General features: G+C 54.8%; 3 protein-coding genes across 28 annotated transcripts in view; 2 read left to right on the top strand and 1 right to left on the bottom strand.

Annotated features, from left to right (window-relative positions):
• Positions 1-225: 225 nt before the first annotated feature.
• Positions 226-5519, top strand: PHF1 (PHD finger protein 1). 7 transcript variants are annotated; one of them, XM_021665580.2, is made up of 15 exons: positions 229-258; positions 1314-1490; positions 1573-1654; positions 1762-1857; positions 2262-2362; positions 2473-2621; positions 2809-2904; positions 3103-3171; positions 3304-3427; positions 3537-3604; positions 3784-3888; positions 4014-4203; positions 4294-4388; positions 4654-4731; positions 4873-5519. In XM_021665580.2, the coding sequence occupies exons 2-15, from the start codon at positions 1332-1334 to the stop codon at positions 5159-5161; spliced, it is 1701 nt and encodes a 566-aa protein (XP_021521255.1). In that variant the 5' UTR covers positions 229-258; positions 1314-1331; the 3' UTR covers positions 5162-5519. The 7 variants fall into 7 exon arrangements, 5 of the variants coding, with proteins under 5 accessions (XP_064217240.1, XP_064217239.1, XP_021521255.1 ...); XM_021665582.2 differs by having other exon boundaries at positions 231-258; positions 4651-4731; XM_064361170.1 differs by lacking the exon at positions 4014-4203 and having other exon boundaries at positions 226-258; positions 4873-5028.
• Positions 5520-5613: 94 nt separating this feature from the next.
• CUTA (cutA divalent cation tolerance homolog) lies at positions 5614-7258 on the bottom strand. 3 transcript variants are annotated; one of them, XM_012461692.3, is made up of 7 exons: positions 7140-7166; positions 7012-7063; positions 6531-6745; positions 6313-6372; positions 6159-6204; positions 5982-6031; positions 5614-5838 (listed from the first exon to the last, which is right to left on the bottom strand). In XM_012461692.3, the coding sequence occupies exons 2-7, from the start codon at positions 7051-7053 to the stop codon at positions 5712-5714; spliced, it is 540 nt and encodes a 179-aa protein (XP_012317115.1). In that variant the 5' UTR covers positions 7054-7063; positions 7140-7166; the 3' UTR covers positions 5614-5711. The 3 variants fall into 3 exon arrangements, with proteins under 3 accessions (XP_012317115.1, XP_012317116.1, XP_012317117.1); XM_012461693.2 differs by lacking the exon at positions 7012-7063 and having other exon boundaries at positions 7140-7258; XM_012461694.2 differs by lacking the exon at positions 7140-7166 and having other exon boundaries at positions 6531-6867; positions 7012-7053.
• Positions 7259-8802: 1544 nt separating this feature from the next.
• Positions 8803-21786, top strand: part of SYNGAP1 (synaptic Ras GTPase activating protein 1) — a 33640-nt gene continuing 20656 nt past the window's right edge. For 5 of the 18 annotated variants that reach the window (XR_010336741.1, XR_010336740.1, XR_010336739.1 and 2 more), the window contains exons 1-4: positions 8807-9370; positions 12561-12682; positions 14848-14953; positions 21222-21313. Coding sequence is in view for 14 of the 18 variants with exons in the window: in XM_064361165.1 (XP_064217235.1) it covers positions 9304-9370; positions 12561-12682; positions 14848-14953; positions 21222-21313 (387 nt within the window). In the remaining 4 variants the exon portion in view is untranslated. Of the gene's footprint in view, positions 9371-9950; positions 12683-14514; positions 14606-14628; positions 14732-14847; positions 14954-17433; positions 21090-21221; positions 21314-21786 lie in introns of those variants that run through there. The other 13 variants (XM_064361161.1, XM_064361162.1, XM_064361159.1 and 10 more) reach the window with 9 other exon arrangements.

Here is a 21786-nt window from a genome sequence, read left to right as displayed (position 1 = left end):
CCTCCCACCACCCTCCCCCCCAACCGGTCCGTCCCTCCCCTCCTTCCCCCCGCCGCCTCCTCCTCCTGCCGCTGCCGCTGCTTTGGCTGCTGCGTCATACGCCCCAGAGCCGCCGGGACGGAGGGGCTGGGCCTGGGGACCCCCCGGCCTCCGCCTGCACGCCCCCCGACGCCCGGACGTGCCCTCTCCGCGCGGGGGACTCGCCTAGGTCTCCTACGTCTGCCCCTGCCCTGCTCCCGGCGGCCCCAGCTGTCACCGGTAAGGAGGCGGCAGGAGGCGCCTGTGGGGGGCAGGGAGCCGGGGGTCGGCGCGGGGCGCGGGCGGGAGAGCCTCGTCGTCCTGACCGCGGGGTCCGGGTTGGGCCGACGCAAGTCCCTTTTCGGACTTGCAGTCCTGGGGAGTAGAGACCGGGACTCGGACACGCCCCCCTCCCGGGGCACTCAGAGAAGTTGTCTAACCCGAGGGCAGGGAGCCCCGAATTTGAGGGTGACCTGACATAACCTGGCACCAGGATGATTTTTCTTAATGAGACACGCAGGCCTGGGGAGACAGCCGTTTCTGCCCTGGAAAACATCTCCAGAAAAGGTCCCAAAACACATTTCTGGGCAACAGGGCACCCTAATTATGATACCTCTAAACTGAGTAGTAGCCTTTGCTTCTGCAACCGTAATTTCTCCTAAAATTTCAAGGCCAGGATATAATATCCCAGGAGAGCTCTGGAAGCTGGGAAACTAGAGAACTAGGTTTGGGTTGGGGGGAGGGCAGTTACCGAGAGTAGAGCCAGTCACTAGAGTTGGAAGAGTACTCAAGAAGTTGGTGATGGGTGCCCAGTGGTTTCCTATCCAGGTGCCTCAGGATTTGGAGTTGGGGGCACAGATCCTTCATTTTTGACGGCAAAATAGGCAAAGAAAATGGGGAAGCTGGCTGGGCGCGGTGGCTCATGCCTTTAATCCCAGCACTTTGGAAGGCCGAGGTGGGTGGATCACGAGGTCAGGAATTCGAGACCAGCCTGGCCAACATGGTGAAACCCCATGTCTACTAAAAATACAAAAATTAGCCAGGCGTGGTAGTGTGCACTTGTAATCCCACCTACTTGGGAGGCTGAGGCAGGAGAATTGCTTGAACTGAGGTAGAGGTTGCAGTGAGTTGAGATCACACCACTGCACTCCTAGGCGACAGAGCAAGACTTCATCTCACGCCACTGCACGCCTGGCGACAGAGCAAGACTCCATCTCAGGGAAAAAAAAAAAAGAAAGAAAATGGGGAAGTTTTCTCAGCATTCATAACCTCTTCCCCATTTCTTTTCCGGCTAGCCCCCCCCCCAGGATGCAATGGCGCAGCCCCCCCGGCTGAGCCGTTCTGGTGCCTCCTCACTTTGGGACCCAGCTTCCCCTGCTCCCACCTCTGGCCCCAGACCTCGACTTTGGGAGGGTCAAGATGTGCTGGCCAGATGGACTGATGGGCTGCTATACTTGGGCACCATCAAAAAGGTAAGACCTACCTCTGACCTTCTTCCTATTCCCCTTATCTAAATCTGGTTCCCATTTCATCCTCTATGCTCACCCATTCCAGGTGGACAGTGCTAGGGAGGTGTGTCTGGTCCAGTTTGAGGATGATTCACAGTTTCTGGTTCTATGGAAAGACATTAGCCCTGGTAAGACTCTAGAGGCCTGAGATTGCACATCCCATGGAAAACAAAGCTGGCTTACGGGAGAAGAAAGAGACTTAAGGGCAAGCCCCTGACACTGTGTTCTCTCACAGCCGCCCTCCCTGGGGAGGAACTCCTCTGTTGTGTCTGTCGCTCTGAGACTGTGGTCCCTGGGAACCGGCTGGTCAGCTGTGAGAAGTGTCGCCATGGTAAGAGGGCAGGTTACCTGAATGGTCCACCTTGCTCTTCCCTCCAGCCCAGTCCCTATGTCCCCTGTCCTGGCCTTAGTCCCCAAGCCACTGTTCTGGCCAGGCTACTTAGCCTTATCTTAGTCCTCATCCCCTTTAAGCCCAGGGAGAAGCAGCCATGGAAAGGGGCGGTGTAACCTTTGCAGGTAGAGGATGATTTAAATGCATCCTTTCCTGACCATATGACCTTGAGCAAGTCCCTAAATCTCTAGGAGCCTCAGTTCCCTGACTTGTAAAATAAGGAAAATGCATCCCCTCATCAAGACCATGGTCAAGGATTAAATGAGATGGGTAAAGACTATTCCAGTCCCAATACCAAGCACACAGAGGTATGCAATAAGTGGTCTATTATTATCATTCTTCAGCTTATCACCAGGACTGCCATGTTCCCAGGGCTCCAGCCCCTGGAGAAGGAGAGGGCACATCCTGGGTGTGCCGCCAATGTGTCTTTGCAATCGCCACCAAGGTAAAGGCACCTCCTTTACCCCTTCCTGTGGGAGTCTCCCATCCACAGCCTTTCACAAGCCTTTCCTCTCCCCACCCCTCTGAGGCCACCCACCTGTTCTATCTCTGCAGAGGGGCGGTGCCCTCAAGAAGGGCCCCTATGCCCGGGCCATGCTGGGTATGAAGCTCTCTCTGCCATATGGACTGAAGGGGCTGGACTGGGATGCTGGCCATCTGAGCAACCGACAGCAGAGCTACTGTTACTGTGGTGGCCCTGGGGAGTGAGTAATGAGGGGGAGCAGACTGTGTAATGAATGATGTGGTGGTGGACCCCAGGAAATGAAGGAGAAAGAACAGAGTGAGGGTAGCACTCAGGGGGATGGGAGGTAAGTGATAAGCAGGGTTTGGGGCAGATATAGGGATAGTTGCAGTGAGTCGAGAGGCCAGAAGTCCTCCGTTTCCCCTTAGGTGGAACCTGAAAATGCTGCAGTGCCGGAGCTGCCTGCAGTGGTTCCATGAGGCCTGCACCCAGTGTCTGAGCAAGCCCCTCCTCTATGGGGACAGGTGAGACTCTCCAGGAGCCAATGATGCCCTGTCTTTGTGCTCCACCCTCAGTTCTCTCACGCCCTTCTTCACTCCAATCTCTTCCCAACCTCTGCAGGGTTACCTCACCTGTTCACCCCATCCTTGCTTGTGAGTCCTCCAGGAGATGGCATAGTTTTCCTGTGTAAGGTGTGTGTTCTCACTCTTGCCCACATCCAGGTTCTATGAATTTGAATGCTGTGTGTGTCGCGGGGGCCCTGAGAAAGTCCGGAGACTACAGCTTCGCTGGTGAGCTGGATTGGTCATGACCTCAGTGTAACTCTGCACCCCCAGTATTTCACTCTATATGCCCCAACCTCCCACCTCAGGACTCCTCTGGCTCTTAAAACGCCTCTGTGGTCTTGAAAACTGTTTCTCCAGGGTGGATGTGGCCCATCTTGTCCTCTATCACCTCAGCGTTTGCTGTAAGAAGAAATACTTTGATTTCGACCGTGAGATCCTCCCCTTCACTTCTGAAAATTGGGACAGTTTGCTCCTGGGGGAGGTAAGGGGTAGTGACTTTTGGGGGTTGGGATGGGACAGGAAGATGTATTGGAAAGGGGAAGAGAAGAAATCACTGCTCCCCTGGCCCCATTTTCTTTCCTTTCTCCCAGCTTTCAGACACCCCCAAAGGAGAACGTTCTTCCAAGCTCCTCTCTGCTCTCAACAGCCACAAGGACCGGTGAGTTGGAGGGAAGAGGAAGCAAGGGTGAGGCTTGGAAAGAGATGGAGATTGGAAGCCTGGAAGGGGAGGGGCTTGTAACCCATCTGGAAGACTGTGACTGAAAAGGATTGAGGAATGGTGTAAGGGGGAACCTTTTTTACAGCAATGACTCTATATCATTTATCTTCTTGCCCCAGTTTCATTTCAGGGAGAGAGATTAAGAAGAGGAAATGTTTGTTTGGTCTCCATGCTCGGATGCCTCCCCCTGTGGAGCCCCCTACTGGAGATGGAGCACTCACCAGGTCACTGGTCCAGGGGGGATGGGGGAAATTCTCAGGGTGTTAGTCTGGGGGATATATGTATAGAGATGGGGGAGGTCTTTGGGGTGTCCGGGAGGGGGCTGGGGGGATAAGGAGGCCTCTTACAGCTTCCCTTCAGGGCAGGGCCCTGGGGGAGGGGTCTCACGTCCCCTGGGGAAGCGCCGGAGGCCGGAGCCAGAGCCCCTGAGGAGGAGGCAGAAGGGGAAAGTGGAGGAGCTGGGGCCACCCTCAGCAGTGCGCAATCAGCCCGAGCCCCGGGAGCAGAGGGAGCGGGCTCATCTGCAGAGGGCACTGCAGGTACAGGGGAAGGGGGAACCCTATGGAGCAAATGGTGGGGTGTGGGAAGGAGTCAAGGATTATCTCTCAGTCCTTTGCCCCCTCTTCTAGGCCTCAGTGTCTCCGCCATCCCCCAGCCCTAACCAGAGTTACCAGGGCAGCAGCGGCTACAACTTCCGGCCCACAGATGCCCGCTGCCTGCCCAGGTCAGTGCTCCTCTGCCCCTTCCCCCTGAAAATACGCTCCCAATTATTCATATCTTCTGGACTTTCTCACCCAGAATTCTTTTCCCTCTCCCCCTTGGCTACCCACTTCTTGTCCTAGACCAACTTTTAGAACTAGTGTCTGGTAGCCAGTATTCTGGGGAAGGGAGTCCCTTGGGGGTAGTGTTTGAGCTCTGTACTTCCCAGAGGGAGAAGGTCCTGTTCCCCTGCTTCAGGTCCTGACTTTTCTCCACTCCAACCCCAGCAGCCCCATCCGGATGTTTGCTTCCTTCCACCCCTCTGCCAGCACCGCAGGGACCTCTGGGGATGGTGAACCCCCAGACAGGTGAGATGCTGTCCTCTATTACCGGTGATGCTCCTCTTCCCCTCTATGTGCTCAAGGCTCTTAGTCTCTAACTCTTTGTTTCTCTAATTCACATGTGCTCTCCATTTCTGCTTGTTCCTTACAATTGCCTTCTCTCCTTAGGTCACCCCTGGAACTTCACATTGGTTTCCCCACAGACATCCCTAAAAGTGCCCCCCACTCGATGACTGCCTCATCGTCCTCAGTCTCATCCCCATCCCCAGGTCTTCCTAGACGCTCAGCACCCTCTTCTCCTCTGTGCCGTAGTTTGTCTCCTGGGACTGGGGGAGGAGTCCGAGGTGGGGTTGGCTACCTGTCCCGAGGGGACCCTGTCCGGGTCCTTGCTCGGAGAGTACGACCTGATGGCTCTGTGCAGTACCTGGTTGAGTGGGGGGGAGGTGGCATCTTCTGAACAGCCTGCCTCTGCCTACCTCCCCATTCACATACACCGGCACTTTCATACCCTGACCTCTGACCTCACCTACAGCTGGGATGTACCTGGAGAGATAGGGGGTAGTTCTCCCTGCTGCCCAGGCTGGAATCCAAGAGTGGGGGGTGGGGAAGAGGCTCTCTTCTCTACCCTCCTTCATGATTCCTGACCCCCCCCATCCTTCTTCCCATTTCCTTTGATGTTATTTTGTTACAGCTTTTTAAATATTTTTTAAAATTATTTAACCCCTGGGGGCAGAGACTGAGGAGGGAGGATGATAAGGGAACCCGGACTCTGTATGATTAAAATAAAGAGAAATAAACAAATCTAGCAGCTCTGAGTCATTCTGAAAGATGTAGAGAATACAGGGACTAAAAGCACTTACATTCTCCCAACAAATTTGCATACATGACAAGGAAAAAACAGGCAAAAGGCAGAGAGAACCAAGACAGGATTTATTGGAGGCCCAGTCATCACCTGGAAGTCAGAAGACATTGAAGTATCGTGGGGGATCATGGCAGAACAGGGTTCATCATGGCAGGACTGTGCTAGAATCAGAAACTGACTCTGTGACCTGGTGCACCCACTGCAGGTATGGAAAGTTCCCCTGTTCCACAGGCAATGCAATCACCTCAGCCACTTCGTAAGGGTGCACAGAACTGCAAGATAGATGGGTGGAGGAAGGGGATTACTCAAAGATTTACCCAAAGGAAACCACCCCCTCAGGCACAAGCCTTAGACTGCCCAGCAAGTCACACCTCACAGTACACACCCTCACCCCATTCATCTCAAGAGTTCTCACCGAACAAAATCTGTCAAAGCCGGGACCAAAGAACTTTGGGTTTTAATCATCTAAGGTACAAACATAAACATGGTTGAATCAAGGAGTGGGATTGAGTTCAGTTTCTCAGAAGAGGGATAAGGGCCTAAGAGGTCTGGGATTGGGGAAATTTTGTTGGGTGGGGGAAATGTTTCTCACCATCAGCACCTCACTGTCTTCCTCGATCTTCCCTTTCCACTCATAGCTGAAAGGTCAGAGAGGGAGAGTTGTGGGGAGCAAAGAATTTTCCCCAGGAAAGAGGTTCCCAGTCAACTCCTATAGTTAGATTAATCCCCCAACTCCTATGACTCACATGGATGTAATCTGAGGGATGAGGTTGACGCAGGCTGCTAGGTGCTTCTCCACCACGGCCCTAGAGTGAAGAGACAGTCCCATTCAGAGTGCCCCTACGACCCCAAAGCCCAGAGACAGGCTTCCAGAGCTGGAGAGAGCAGAAAGCGGTACTCTTCTGCCCCACCCCCAACTCCCGCTTCATAATCATCGTTTCTCGCTGCACATCGAGGTCCCTACCTGGCGATCTCCTTGGCGACCTTCTCATTGGGGCAAGTGACAAAGGCTGCAGAGACCGAGCCCGGAACGTAGCCGGAGCCGGAGCCCGAGGCCGGCGAGGGCTGGGTTGGAGGGCTTCCAGAGGCCATGGTCAGCAGGGCTCGGGGTAACAACAGAAGGCGGGAGGCCACAGGCAGCAGCACCGGCATCCAAACAAAAGACAGGAGCAGAGAGGCCTGAGAGCAGGGAGCGAATTCGGTCTCCCCTCACAAACAGCAAAGGAAATTACACCCGGGAAAGCCTTCGCTTAGATACTCAGGCTCTCTGCACTCCCTCTAATGCACCCCGAAGAATGCTCCTGAAGGTGAGAGAGAAACTTGGAAAAGTAAGGCAAAGGCTCAGTTTTCCTTCACACCTCAGGGAGCCAACCTCTGGGATTTGGGGTGCAGGTAGGGTCGAGGCCTCGAGGACCGGAAGGGGCGGGGCGGGGCCGGTCACTCACCACTCCGCCGAGCAGGACCGCGGGAGCCCGCCCCCCACTCATGCGGCCTACGCTGGAAGAGGAGAGTTGATCTCAAAGGCCACACGTCACACGGAGAAACAACCCCAGGAAGAGTGGCCTCTTCTTACCTGGGTGGCAGCCACGTGATAAGAAAACAGCGCGCCCATGTGACAGAAGCCGGACCACCCGCGCCTCCAGAGCCAGCCAATCCCGGCCCTCACGTGGCGCGGTTTGCCCGCCTCCTGATGAAGGAGGAGCGATGCGAGACTTGACCAATCGACCGCCGGATCTGCAGACGTGCGCAGAAATGGCACGCCCGTTTCCGTGTGAACCCGAAATTGCCACTTGCTGGCGGAGGAGAGCCGCTGCGGCGTTCCACTGTCACGTGAGGGGGCCGGGCCTCTCCGGCGGCGGCACTCAGTGACGCGAAGTGGCCAATCGCAGGCCAGCCCCGCAGGCCACGTGAGGCGAGAGCTGGCCCAGGAACGGGGGGCCGGAGACCCCGCAAAGTCGATGCGTCAGGCTGTGGAGTGTGGAATGATCCTTAAACCCCACAGTGTGCCTAGTGACCTCCCCTGCACTGTTTCCCAGGCCTCAAGGAGTGGGAGGGTCTGAGAAGGACCCTTCACCACAACCTCAGGGGTGTAGAGAGCGCCCCCTGCCCTTTTAGTTGGGACAGAGATATGCTTGGGTTCGGGACTGAACCACGGTGATCTGAGAAGCCCGCTGTCCCTGGGTAGTGGGAGTGATTAGGGAGGCACGGGCATAGCAAGACAATGGCTAGGTGAGGAAAGACGCATTTTAAAAGAACAGAACGACACCCTGTGCGTGGGGTAGAGGATGGTGAAAATGGGGCCTAGCCATCTTAATTGAAAACTCAAAGCTTGAGACAGACTGCTAAATCGAGGGAAGGAGGAGGGCTGCAGGATGGGGATAGTGGTGATGGTCCTTCTGTCCCCTCTTCCCTGCTTATTCCACTCCCCAGGATTGGTCCACCTCTCAGCCTTGGGTCTCCTTTCCCCAACCCATCCCCCAAGGAGCCAGGACCTGCCCTACATAACTTCCCTGGGGCCCAAGCGCATCCTGTGACCCAAAAATGGAGAGAGGGGCCAATGAGAGGCAGAGAGGTGGGAGGAGGCAGCAGAGAAAAAAGCTCTTGCCACTGCCCCCACCCAGTATTCCCCCTCCCTTCAAGGTCTGAGGTCATTGGTCTGGTGGTGGGGATGCCTCGGAGTTTCCCAGGCTGACGTCAGGGTTCTACCTCTCCGCGGTTCCAGGGCAGGGAAGAGGGGAGGGGAGGATCCCTGAGATCTCTGTCTTTGAGTTTGGAGTTTGTCTCTGAGTTGGATTTCAGTGGAGTCTTTCAGTGTTCGTGCGGAGATATTTCTTAGGACTGAGTTTCCTTTTTTTGTTTTGGGGGTTTCTATGTTTCAGGGTCTGTGGTCGCACTCTCTGAGTCTTCTTCATGAATTTTGGGTCTCTGAATTGTCCAGCTCCTGACCAGCTGAGTGTCTCTCTCTGTCTCCCCTTAAGTCTGGAGTGTCTCTGTCTCTGAGTTATCAGTCTCTCGGATCTGAGTCTGGGGTCTCTCTCTAGGTCTGAGTTCTCTAAGCTCTAATTCTAGATCTGGCTCTTTCTGAATCTGGGCTTCATCTTTTTCTGATGAGGTCGCAGGTCTTGGTCCCTGAAATCATCATCTCAGGGTCTGGAGTCTAAGATGTCTGTGGATATGGAGAACCCTTTTGAGACTGGATTCTCAGATTTTGATATTTGGCTCCTCTCTCTGGGGGATCTGGGGTCGTTTTTTTCCTCAAATCAGTAGTCTCTTTTCCTCTAGATTTTGGGCCTGTGTCTCAAATTAACCCACGGTGGGGGGTGGTGAAGTATCTTTCTCTGTAGGTCTAGGGTCTCTCCTTCTCAGGGTCTGGGGTCTGTATTTTTAGGACCTCCGGCTCTCTCTGGTGTGCTTTTGAGTTAGGGGTCTCTCTCTCTCACAATCTGGGCCTCCTCGAGTAGGGGTGGGGGCTGCAGAGTCTCTCTCTCCTCCTCCTCCTCCTGCTCTCTTCGCTCTCGCTCGCTCCCCCGCCCCCCCCTCTCTCTCGGCTGCCGCTGCTGCCGTTGGCTCTTATTCTCCTCCTCCTCCTCCTCTCTCCTCCTCTCTGCTTCTCTCTGCTCCTCTCTCCTCCTCTCTCCTCCTCCTCCTCCTCCACCTCCTCCTCCTTCTCCCCCTCTTTCTCCCCCTCTTTCTCTCTTCTTTCTCCCCCGTCCCCCCGCCCCCTCCCCCCAGGCCTGATGAGCAGGTCTCGCGCCTCCATCCATCGGGGGAGCATCCCCGCGATGTCCTATGCCCCCTTCAGAGGTACGGTGGCGGGGGGAGGGGGAGGGCCATATGGGGGGCAACAGGGGGAGGGGCAGGGGGCGGGGGAGAGTCGGGGCCAAGGGAGGGGAGCGGCTGAAATGGAGGGAGAGGGGAGGACCGGGAAGGCAGGGGTGGGAGCAACCGGGAAGGAGGGATTGGAGGCCAGAGGGATAGGGGTAGATAAGAGACGGAGGGGCCAGGAAATGGGCCTTGAAAGGGGGCTGAAGGGAAAATGATGAAGGGGAAAGAAAGCGCCAGAAAGGGGTGGGAAGGTAGAAGGATTGGGCTGGGGAAAAAGCTGCAGAAATAATTTGGGGGTGGGAGCTGAGTGATGAGGAAAACATCAAGGAAATAGAGGGACAGAGTCTTGGGAGAGGGGCTAGGAAGGAGAAATGAAAACACAGGGGTGAAAAAAGAAGCCAAGAAGATGGTGGGGAGAATTTGGTGGGGGACTCAGAGTATGGTAAGGGGTGGAAAAAGAGAGGAGGATGGAGGGAGAGATGGGGCCAGATGGAGAGAGAGGGAGGCAGTGGTGGGGGGTGGGGATGGAGGGTCCAGATGGAGGGAAGAGAGGAGAGAGATGGAATGGGATGGGGGAGGGGAGACCAGGGCAGGGGGAGGGCCAAATTATGTGTGCTTGGGGGGGAGGCAATACAAGTAAGATTAAGTGATGGGAGTAGGGGACAGGTTAGGATTCTGCCCCACACTCTGACCCTCATAAAGGCTCTTGACCAGTGAAATGTAACCTCTGGGGTCTTAATGCTGTCTTCACTTCATCACTTTTACCCCCCTTCCCCCACCCCTCCAATCCTTATTTCCATTCCCCCCCCTCTGCTGTCCATCACCTATATCTTTCCCCCCATATGGTGTCCGTTCCTTATATGAGTCCCCCTTCTGTCCTTCCCTTATATCAGTCCCCTCTCTGTTGTCCATTGCCTTTCTCTATCTCCTTTCTATGTGGTAGTGCCCTTATATCTCTATCGCTTCTCTACTAGTCTGTCTTGACCCCTTGTCATAGCCCCCCCATTAGGTCTGCCTTATTTGCTCTGACACATGTCCAGTCGAGCCCTTCAGGTATATTTCCTTGCCCCTAGGCATTTACCATCATTTCTGCCTCTTTTTCTATCTATTCCTGTTATATATCCCCCAGGCCATTCTATATTTCCTTCCCCACTCCTTGTCACCAGAAGTCTGTGCATACCCACTTTCCCTTAATACCTCAACTCTTATTACCATTCTTTTCTTGTCACTTCTACTTATTGGGGTGTTGAAGATTTGGGGTACAAAGATACAGGTTTTGATGGTTAGAATAAGGGATCCCCATCTCAGCCCTTGCGGGATTTCTCATCCTAGTATAATTTCCCTCTTTCTTAGCCATGTTCCTCAGCCTCTTGCATCTGCCTCCCAGAATCATTCTTTACCAAGTCCAGACAGTATTTGTGTGTGTGTATGTGTGTGTGTGTGTTTCTAGAGTTGTTCCTAAGCGAAGTTCGCTGCTCCCAGGAGAAAGATGTCCGCTGAAGTCTAACCTGCCTCCCTTGGCTGCAGCCTGAACCAGTCCTTTCCCAAATTGCTGATGTGTATCGACAGATTTCTCCTCTGGGTGTACCAAGTGTCTAAGTGTGGTGGGCATGTTGCCTGCAACGTCTGCAGTCTGAGGCTAGGTATCAGTGATCTCTGAACATTAGTTAGTCTCTGAGATGAGATAGAGTTTCAAAGTATTGTGATTTCTAGATGGTGGACATTCTGAGGGTTCATTGCTCACTGTGATCTGGAGGTTGTGTAAATTTGAGAGACATATTTATAGACAGAAAAGGGCTGAATTTTCAAAACTCCTACTCAGGGCATTCTGTTGGAATAAAGCTCAAAGACCTGTTCTCCTGCAATATAATCATGGTTAGTTATCTGATAAAGGTGACAGAGTTTGATTTTTTTTTTCCCTCTAAAATCTCTCTGATACCTTAAGCCTAATTTCTATCTCTTTGATATCACCAATGTGACATCTGTCTTACTTCAATAGGGCCTGTGTGGCATTGGGGTTTAAAGGAGAGGCAGTTTGCAGGGAGAGGGGCATGGTAAAGAAGAACAGCAGAGCTGGGGAAGGAGGACCCTGGGGTCATCTCAGCCATGGGTGACACTTGCTCTACTATTCTCTCTTCTGAAAGTTTTGTTCCCATGTCCACCTGTCATCTTTGGAGGCCCCTCTGTGCTACCAGGCCTAGATATTCCATTTTTTCCCCTGACCCCTTTCTTCCTCAAGCTCCTCACTGTGCCTTGGGAAGGCTCCTAACCTGTGGAGGGGCTTCCATCCTGTCTGTTGAGACTAGGTGGGGTGTGGTGGTGGGGGCAGTGTTGACTCTCTGGGCACTGAATGGGGGAAGAGATCAATTTGGTCTCTACTCGTCCAAACAAAGGCATATTTCCCACCTTCTGCCCTGGCCCCTCCACAGCCAGATGCCGACAAAAGCCATCTTCTCCTTACCACCAGAAGAACCAGAACTTTCCCCAAAGGATGAACAGGGTTGAACTAGGGGAGGAGGGCACAGAGGAGGAAGGAGAGGTGGGAGGGGAGGCCCTCTCATGTCTCTGACTCTGTGAACAGGTAAGCTCCCCCACTTCCTCTCTTTTCTAGATATTTAGCCCTGAGAATCTCATGATCCCAATGTTCCTACACACACACACACACACACTATCCTTCTTTCCCACAGCTGTGTGGCTTTCCTCATACTCTTTTACAGAGGGTTGGTGCCACCTCCAAATCCTTGTCTTCTGCAGCTATTTGGATGCTTTCCTTTACCCAGATATCTGACACCAACTTCTCTGTGTGTTTTTCTCCTGCCAATTCTGCAGCACCTCCACATTATTTTTCTGAAGTAGATGGAGAGCTCTTTCATCTTTCTCTGCTCCAAAACATGTACCTTCTCTGCCATATAATTTCCATCCCTGAACCTCTGCATTTCTTCCCCCAAGTCTCCAGAGCCTTCTGTGATGTGATCCTCTCCTCTTTTCCCCCATGTATAAACACTTGTCTTGTGTTCCTTTAGAGTTGCCAGGTGCTTCAGTTTCAACTGTGATCTCCTCAAGGCTGGTGGGGTCCCCTTCTCACTTTGTAGACTCTCTTCTTGCCATTTTAGGCCTCTGCTTCCAAATGCAGTCTCCCTTACTGTTTCTGTGTGTCTCTGTCCCCCAGATGTACGGGGACCCTCTATGCACCGAACCCAATACGTTCATTCTCCGTATGATCGTCCTGGTTGGAACCCTCGGTTCTGCATCATCTCGGGGAACCAGCTGCTCATGCTGGATGAGGACGAGGTGAGTGAGGTGGGAAGGTTGGGAAAGGGCATGTGGGAGAATGGGGAGAGTCCTCATTAGTGAAGGGGAGAGAGACACAAAGAAGGCAGACAAGAAACATTTGCAAATGGCAGAAGGGTGGCCATTGAGACTTGGGTTGGAATGTGACAAGAGGGGTAGTCATTCTCTCACCTTGGCCAGGGGGTCTTTGAGGGTCATGAGCTGTGTTGGGGAGGAGATGTGGTTCTGAAGATTTGGTGGGTGGAGGGCTCCTGTTTTCACACTGTTCATATTGTAGGATAGGTTAGAATGGGGAAGGGGAACTGAAGGGTTTGGAGAAGGGGTGAAGAAAGGGAAAGCCCTCCCCACCAAAGCAATCTTCAGGACCCCTCTCCACTTTGCCCACCAAGCAAGTCTCTCAGTTCTTTCTCCATCTGGGGGCAGAGTGCAGGTAGGAGAAATTGCAGGACCTAGAGAAAAGGCAGGGGATAGAGGAGGTTTTAGGAAGCTGGAGGGTACTGGGAGAGAAGACCGAGGACAGCGGATCTTGGCATGATGGGGGTGAAGACTGGGAGGGTGACTGAGATCAAGGTTTCAAGAGACACTGAGAGGGCTTCTGCAAGGCACTGGTTAGATATCAGGAAGGAATATAAGGCAGCGGAACTGGGAGTATGTGGAGTTATCTAAAGGAGTAGGAGTGGAGTAGGGGCAGGGACTAGCCATAGTAAAGGAGATGAAATGGACAGAGGCCTCTTATGGGAGGTTGTGGCCAGGTATAGAGATCTGAGAGCCAGAGGAGCGTGGGTTCTGATTTGGGAGCTGGGTCAGCAGGAATGTCCATCAGAGGAAATAGAGGATGCAAACTGGAAGGGTGGCCCACAAGTGTGAGTCAGGGAATGGGGGTGATTTGGGGGACAAGTTTTAAAAAATGGTAGGGTAGCCTGGGAAACCAAATGTGGTGAGAGATGGGCCCTGAAAGCTGTTGGGAATGGTGTGGTGAGGAAGGATTAGAATTTGAGTGAGGGCTAACTAGAGTGTCAAGGGACCTGTGGGGGCAGTGAGAGTGTGGAGAGACGGCTGGGTAGACAGCTTCCAAGCCACAGAGTAAAGCCGAGGTGTTGAGAGGATATGGTGACTTTGAAAGGAGAGGTGGCTTGGGGAGTCTAAGTTTTGGACACCACTGGGAGACATTTGAGGGGTTTGGAGTCTGTAGGAGAAATAGGGGAAACTGGAACCGAGAGTGGGAACTTACAGGGATGAAGAGGGAAGACAATGGATGGGGTAATGAAGAAATGACTGAGATAGGGACAGATTAAGGGACCAATGGCCAGCAAGCTGAGGGGCAACAGGAATGGCCAGTCTGGAGTAGGAAGGGCATGTGTGTGGGAGGGGAGTAGATGTAATTGGGAAAAGGAGCAGCCTGAACAGACACAGGGAGTTGGAATTGGATGGGTTGTGGAACTGGGGCTGGGGATAGTGAGGGGTCTGTTCCTGTGGCTCCTGGTAGAGATGGAAGAGACTGGAGGGGTGGAGATGTATGTTGGTAGGGATGGAGGTGGATGGGGGAGTGGGGTGTGAAGCTTAGGGAAAGGTGATGGCTGAGGGGAAGAAGGGAACTGAGAGATACTGGATCGGGTGATGGAAGGAGATGAAAGGTGGGGGAAGGTGACCAGGCCCTCTGGGGGGAGGGGAGGTTGGGTCCCAGTCTGGCCGCAAGCCGGGCCGTGGGAGGGAGACAAGCTGTGGATCCTGATTATAAATGCAGCTTCTGCTACCCCCGTGACAGGCTCGGAGGGAGAGAAGGGGGTAAGGGAGGTGGGAGGTTGGGAGGAAAGCAGGGAGAATGGAGGAACTGAAGGTCAAGGGAAACCTGGATTCAGGAAGTAGCTAACTTCTGAGGAGTTGCCGAAGAGCTGTGTAGGGCTTGGGAGAATTCTCAGGAAGGTGTTTCAAGATAAATGGAGGGAGAAAAGAGGGTGGGATGGGAAGGAATGAGAGAGAGAGAGAGAGAGAGACTGGGGGAGAGAAGGGAGAGATCCACTCACCAAGTGTGGTGGGCCAGGGCAGAAGGTGGGCAGGCTTGGGGAAAGGAGGCCCGCCCTTCCTGGGAGGGGTCGGAGAGGGGGTAGAGGGAGGGGAGGGGTGGCGTGGGCCAGGGAGGTCTGACACACCCCCACCTCCCCTAGATACACCCACTACTGATCCGGGACCGGAGGAGCGAGTCCAGTCGCAACAAACTGCTGAGACGCACAGTCTCCGTGCCAGTGGAGGGGCGGCCCCACGGCGAGCATGGTACGGCGGCCGAACAGGCTCTCGTGCCCCGGACAGGAGCGGGGAGAGGGCTGAAGGTGGACCGGACTGGGCGGGGGGGGCGCGGGGGCGTCGGGGAGCTGCGGGAGCTGGCCGGGGGCGGGAGGAGGCGGAGACAAACTCTCGTTTCCCGAGGGGAGACGACGCCCTCCTTTGGAAGGTGGAGCGCGACAGGGGCTGTGGGTGAGAAGCCCTGTGGGTCCTCGCTCGGATTCGCTCCCTTTCTCCTCTCCAGCAGCGAAGTTTGACTATTTTCCTGGTGCTTGTAAAAATAGTCTCCTTAGATCTTTAGCTTCCAGTCCGTGTGTTCCTGCCCTTGCCCCTCCCTGCCCCTGGTCTGGGATGTTGGAGAGAGTGACCTAGTTCCTGCCCTCCCCACAGACCTCTGCCCCACCCCTACGCTCCTGATTCTTTCTCCGGATCTTCAGGCCTTGAGGTCCCCTTTTCTTGCCCCCTTTTTTCTCCTCTTATCAACTGCTTCTATTTTCCGCAATTGTATCACCCCCTTTTTCTTTCCTCCCTGATTTCTCTTATTTTCTGTACCCCTCTTGATGACCCCGTCCCTCCCCTCTGCTCCTGGTGAAAGTCCGTCAGACTCCCATCTCATCTCCTTTCTGTCTGTAGAGCTATCTGCTCGGTCTGTCTCTCCAACTCTCTCCCTCTCTCCATCTGTCTCTTCCCCTCCCTCTCCCTTTCTGCCCCCCCAACCCCCTCTTTAGTCATTTAAAAAAAGATTTTTGTCTTCCTGAGAAGTTCGCTTAAAAGGTTTCCATGGGAACAGTGAGGGGAGATGAAGGCAGAGAACAGAGATCTGCAGCCAAGGTGCAGAGAGACGCCCTCAGCCCCCGGAAACCCCCTCGTCACTGCCCCTTTCCACTACATTTCCCTTCCAGGACCCAGCAATGCAGGTTCCCCATTCCTCCAATCCCCCAGGTGACCCCTTTTCCCCACCAGCCTCTCTCCCTCAAGAATTCAGGCTACCAGTTTCTTTCCCTTAGAGAGCCAGTGACCTGTCCCCATCCTTTGGCTCCTTCCAGCCTTCTGATAGGTCCAGGCCATACTAGCCTTGTGGGCAGGTTTTGGGACCTTGGGTGGGGGTGGGTGGGTGGTCAGGGATGTGTGTCATTGTCATGGAAACCCCATACCATGGGGGTATGTGGGTAGCACATCTCTGTGAGGCAAAGCCAGGTGGTGGTGGAGTGTATACAGAGAATGTGTGTGATGTCTGTCACATCTGTATATATGTATATGTGTGTATGTCATGTTCATGTCTGGGGAAGATGTGTGTGTTTGTGTGCACGTGTGTATACCTGCGTTTCCAGGCCAGAATGGTCACATGCTCACAGAGCATGTTTATCATGTGTCTTGGCAGATCTGCCCACTTATTCCCCATCTTTCTCCTTATCCCGAGTCCTCAGGGTCTAGGGGTCTCTGGCGGGGGTCTCCCGTGTGTTTTGGGTGGGGACATTATGTGTGTTTGGAGTTGAGGTGGCATGTGGAAGTTGTTGTATTGGGGTTCGGTACGGACTGGGAGGGGGTCCAGGGGCACATGTATTTGGGGGAAGGGCTTAGTGAAAGTTGATAGAGGGTGAACATTCAGGGTCTTCAGGGAGACATGGAATGTGTAAAGGCATGGAGGATGTGCAGTGGACATAGGGGTCGTTGGGACCTTGGGGACTTGGCTATGCAAAGGTGTTTGCTGAGGCTGTGGACTCTCCAGCCCGAGAGAGGTCGCCGGACCTTTGAGGGGCATTGGAATCCAGGGCTCCTCCTCTGCTGGGTGGAGCCGCGAACCCTCGTTCTCTCCGCGGTTTTGTGTGTGTGTGTGGGGGGGTCCTGCTCAGGAGGGGATGGTGGGTGGCCTGGTTTGTTTTGGGGGTCCCCTTGCCCCCCTCCCCCGTCTCTCTCGCGCTGTCTCCGGGCGACGGGGCTCGTGACAGAGGCGGCCACGGCAGCAGCGGTCGCCTAGCAACGGCGGCGGGGCCCGGGCAACGGCGGCAGCGGCGGGAGCGGCGGCGGAGGGAGCCGTTCCCGCGGCCGTCACCGCGCGGCCGTCCCGGCCGTCCTGGGTCCCGCCGCCGCCCCCACCGCGCCGGGCGGCGCGAGCCGGGCCGTACCGCCCCCTCTCCCTCCGCACCCCGCCCTTCCTCCGCGCAGGGGCGGGGCCCTTCCCCCACCGGGGACACCCCCGACCCCCCCCGGGGGGGCGGTGCGAGGTAAGGGCGGGGCCGGGTGGACTAGGAGCGCGCGTGATGGGGGGGCCGCCGCGCGCATGGGGCGGGGGCGCGCGTGTGCGTGGGCGCGGGGAGGGGGGTGGGGAAGCCGCGGTGGCGGCGGCGGCGGCGGCAGCTGCTCCCTCCGCATGTTCTCGCTGCATCTTCCGAGTGGGGGGAGTTATGGTAACTGGAGGGGGGCAGCGGAGGTCGGGGGGTGTCGGGGACTGGCCTCGTGCCGGCAGGGTCTCGGGCACGCGGGGGCGGCCGATGTGTGTGGGATCTTGGAGCCCCTGGTGGAAGGGGCAGCCAGTGTGGCCGCGTGTGTGTTCGTGCTCATGCTCGTGTCTCCTGTGTGTCGGTGCCATGTGCACACGGGAGCCCGGTTCCTCGTACACACATGTGCAGCCAGCCTTGTGCAGGTGTGTCCTGTCTTATCCTGACTCTGACTCTGCCCGTTTCCTGCCTAGGGGGCTGTTGGGCCAGCCACGGGCTTGTGGGGCAGTTCGCGGCCATGCTGGTCCATGTCACCTCTGACCCTGAGCATGCATATCCCTGGCTGGGGCTCACCTCCTGTCCGCCTTCTGTGTGTGGGAATGTGTGGCCCTATGAGCAGGATTTTCTGTGTTCCTTGTGGCAGGTGTGTGTCTTTGCATGTGTGTTCCAGCACTGGCCTGAGTATCTGTGTCAATCCCAGCATGGGTGTCCAGGGCGTGTCTGGATGTGGGTGGTGTGTTGGGGGGAGTAAGTGTGTGAACGTGTTCCTTGGAATCCTACTGTGTATGAAACACCTTTGGGCTGGGCAGGTGTGAGCCCTGCTTGATCAGGAAGTAGGGACAGAAAAGCTCAGAAAGGGAAGAAATGGGGTAAAGAGGAAAAGTAGGGAGGAGATACGAGAGAAGGAATGAGAGAGGCTTGAAGAAGACAGCAGAGAGCAGGCCAGGAAGAATAGCTGGAGAATGGGAATGTGGGAGAGAGCCGAGCCAGACTTAGAAGAGAGAACAGGGTGATAAGAGCTTAAGATGGGGAACTGGATGGAAATGGTGGGAGAAGAAGGGGCCTGGGAACTGGGGAGGCAGTGGGGAGGAGAGAGTCGGGCCTTCTGGTAAAGTGATCTCTGAAAGAAGAAAGGGAGAAACATGGGAGAAGGCATTGGATTCTTGTAGGCCCTGTAGGATCAGGCTTGGTTGGATCAGGGGAGGCCACTCAGACACACAGGCTGGCTCACAGTGAGGCCTGTCACAGCAGGGACCATCATGAGAGGTTCATATTCCCAGCACAGAGCTCTGTCTCCCATTTCTCTGCTCTGTGTCCAACCCTGTTCTTCACCCTTCTCTGGCAACCTCTCTCCCCTGGCTTCCTTTGAGAGCTGCCAGCTGGGTGTGTAGAGGAAGAAAGGCCAAAGAGAAGGTTAGGGATTTGGGGAATTGGAGGGCAGGGGGAGATTCTGTGGGTGATGGCAAGATTAGAGATGTCGGAGGGGCAGGAGACCAAGCCCTTGCTGCGTGTGTGTGAGTGCCATTGTGTGTGTACACAGGGTGTGTACATGTGTGGGTGTATGCACAATGCCTGTGTTACGGGTTTGTGTAGGTGGCTGTTATGTGTGTGCATGCGTGTATACATCATGCAGGCATGGGACAGGGAGACCCAGGATCACAATGTATGCTTTTCAGGTTTGCTGTGTGTGTGTGTACACAGGTGTGTGTTGTTTTCTCTGTACATGTCACTGCATGCAGCACTAATAACAGGATGTTCTGGGTTTCTGTCACTCTGCCCCCCTTTCCTGTGTGTTTCTGCTATTCTTTTCCTGCGGCAACAAAAGTCTTTAATAAGCATATGTGTAAGTGGCCTCTGTGTACCTGTGACTTATGAGTGAGTTCATGGATCTTAGTTCTTGGTAATATGTGTAAGGTTACGTTACTTCCAAGAACCAAGCAAGCCAATTAGCAAATTTGTTCTTCTGTTAATGCTTTAGTTCCAAAGCAGAATTTCAATGCATCTAAAGTTAGACTTTATGCCTTTATTAGATGAGCTTGCACTTAAAAATCATGGCTGAGCTCGGTTCCCTGAAATGAGAGTGAGGCAGCCATACCTGAGAAATGCAGAAAAATGTTACTAGGGAAGAGATATCCTGAACCATTGGATGCATTGCTTAGTGTGTAACAGAAGGATAATTAACACATTTGCTCCTGGTTTTTCTTTACTCTGGTGGCAATCTCAGATGCCTGTGTTAGAGTGAGGGAAGGGCTGGGGGAGGAAAGGGGGTTGTCCCGAAACAGAGTGGATATGGTTGTACTTTTCACATGAATGAAAGGATATTTGTGCTTCTGAGATATGGGGATACCTTTCTGCGGTCGGGATCATGGTGTACTCAAGCATGTATTTCAGGGGTTAAACTGGAATTCCCCTGCATGGGGCCATGTGTGTCTTAGGGTTATAGGTTCATTTCTGTAGTGTGCTGTCCACATGATTGCCCAAGAGACTTGGGCGACAAAATCCACACCAGCAGCTCTCATGTGGGCAACTGAGTTCAAGTATGTACTCCCTTGTTGCAGTGCTCACCTATGTCGAAGCATGCATCCTGTGGGGTGTATAGGCCTCGGGGGTCTCAGAATGTGGGTCCATGCTATGCCCGTGCTCACAATTGTCTGTATGTCTCAAAAGCACATAGATCCCCACTTATTTTTTGTATCGTGGTTCTCATATACACGTACCTCCACAGCTCAGTGTATGTTTCTGTACTATACACCTATTCCTGAGGGAGTGATAGGGTTCTCTTGTCATGGGGTCCACATTTTTGTATACAAACCTCCTAGCACCTGGGTTTTACAGGTAAAGGGAAGCTGGGGACTGATTCTAGGGCAGTTTGCAGGGAATTTGCAATTCTGGAAGCAGACAGTGAAAATATAATTGTGGCCCTCCCTTGTTCTGTTCTGGAACCTAGAGGGTTAACAGGCAGCTCTTCCGGTCCACCCCCCTCCTTCCAGCCTGTAGCTTCTTGTTGCCGTGGAGATGGTGGCCCCGCCCCTGATGCAGCACCTGCCCCCCCATTGGCTGCAGTGGTGACTGTGGGGCTGAGGGGGGAGCCCAGGCCTGGGCAGCCATTCTGGAGCTGGAGCCGGAGCTTGGCATCCCCCCACTTACATTCTCTTCCAGCCCCTCGGCCCCTCTAAATTCCGTTGCAGCCGAGCCTCAGCTTCCTTTTTCAGAGCTTGCCATCCCTCTAGGCTCTTGGCAGGCTGAGCTGCATCCGCATTCACCTCCCCTCCTCCTCCTCTCCCTATCCTTACTTGGGAGTCCCCAGAACCCCTCACTGCCCATCCTTCCTGCTCCCTGCCCACTCCCCTGCATTCTTTGCTTTTCCCCTCCCCCTCCCTTCAGAGCCCCTGCCACTGCAGTGCACGTGGAACCAGCTCCTTCTCCCCTCCCCCCAACCTGCCCCTTCCTTGGATTTTCTGCCCCCGGCTTCTTCCCCTGCTACTCCTCACAGATCTCTTCCAAGACCTCCCCCTCCAGTCCAGGGAGGGGGTCATGGGAGGCAGCCCTGGCCCTCCAGACAGACAGGGGTTCCAGGAGGTGGGGGGCAGGTGGAAGATGTGCCCAGCCAGGGAAAGAGGAAAGCCTGTCTATGGGCAATGACCTTTAACCCATCTTTGCCCCCAGCTAGCCCCTTCTGGAGTGGGTGGGCCTCAGGGACCTAGCCTCTTTGGATCTTTGGTGTCCTTCATTACTGGGGTTGTACTGACCCTCTCAGCTATGCCCCCCTGCTGAACTGTCAGCCCCAGTCATGGGCCTAAGGCCTCCCACCCCATCCCCCTCAGGGGGCTCCTGCTCAGGTTCCTTGCCCCCTCCTTCCCGCTGCCAGCCTCTCCGCCGTCGCTGCTCTTCCTGCTGCTTTCCGGGGGGTAGGTGAGGCCGGAGCTGAGGGGCAGAGGGAGGTGGGGGCATGCACTGGGGTCAGGGGTAGGAACCTGGGTTAACAGCTTCCCTCCTGGCCCCCTCCCCAACTTCCCTTCTGGACCTTTCCTCCCCTCCAGAATACCACTTGGGTCGCTCGAGGAGGAAGAGTGTCCCAGGGGGGAAGCAGTACAGCATGGAGGGCGCCCCCGCTGCGCCCTTCCGGCCCTCGGTGAGTGGTACCTGCCAGATGTGGCTCAGCTGGGCCCCCTCCCCTCCAGCCCCAGCTGGGGCCCTAGGAGTCTGAGAAAGAGGGCAGGAGGGGGAGAGAGAGTCAGAGTGAGAAAAAGAGAAAGTGTGTGTGTGTGTGTGTGTGTGTGTGTGTGTGTGTGTGTATGTGTCTGTGTGTCTCCCCACCTCCCCACCTCTTTGGTTTCCCCTTCTTGGCTCTGCCCCGCTGCTTCTCAGACCAGCCCTCCTACCTTCTCCAAGCTGTGTGTGAGTGTGTGTGTGTTTGTGTGTGCTTGCACTGTACCCGTGGGAGCAAGGAAGACAAACTAGTATTAGGGCTCCTATCCCCCTTTCCTCGTCTCTGGAGACTTTACTTTTCCCCATACCACTTTCATCCAGGGGCTCTCTACCAGCTGAGGGATGAGTAGGTAGAACTGACCCTGCCCAACCTACCCCATCCCCATTTCCCCCCCA

This window comes from Aotus nancymaae, unplaced genomic scaffold (assembly GCF_030222135.1).
Source record: "Aotus nancymaae isolate 86718 unplaced genomic scaffold, 86718_ANA_hifiasm-v0.15.2.pri h1tg000040l, whole genome shotgun sequence".
NCBI lineage: Eukaryota > Metazoa > Chordata > Mammalia > Primates > Aotidae > Aotus > Aotus nancymaae.
The sequence above is the reverse complement of the archived record's forward strand: the minus strand, read 5'-3'. Positions and strand labels throughout refer to the sequence as shown.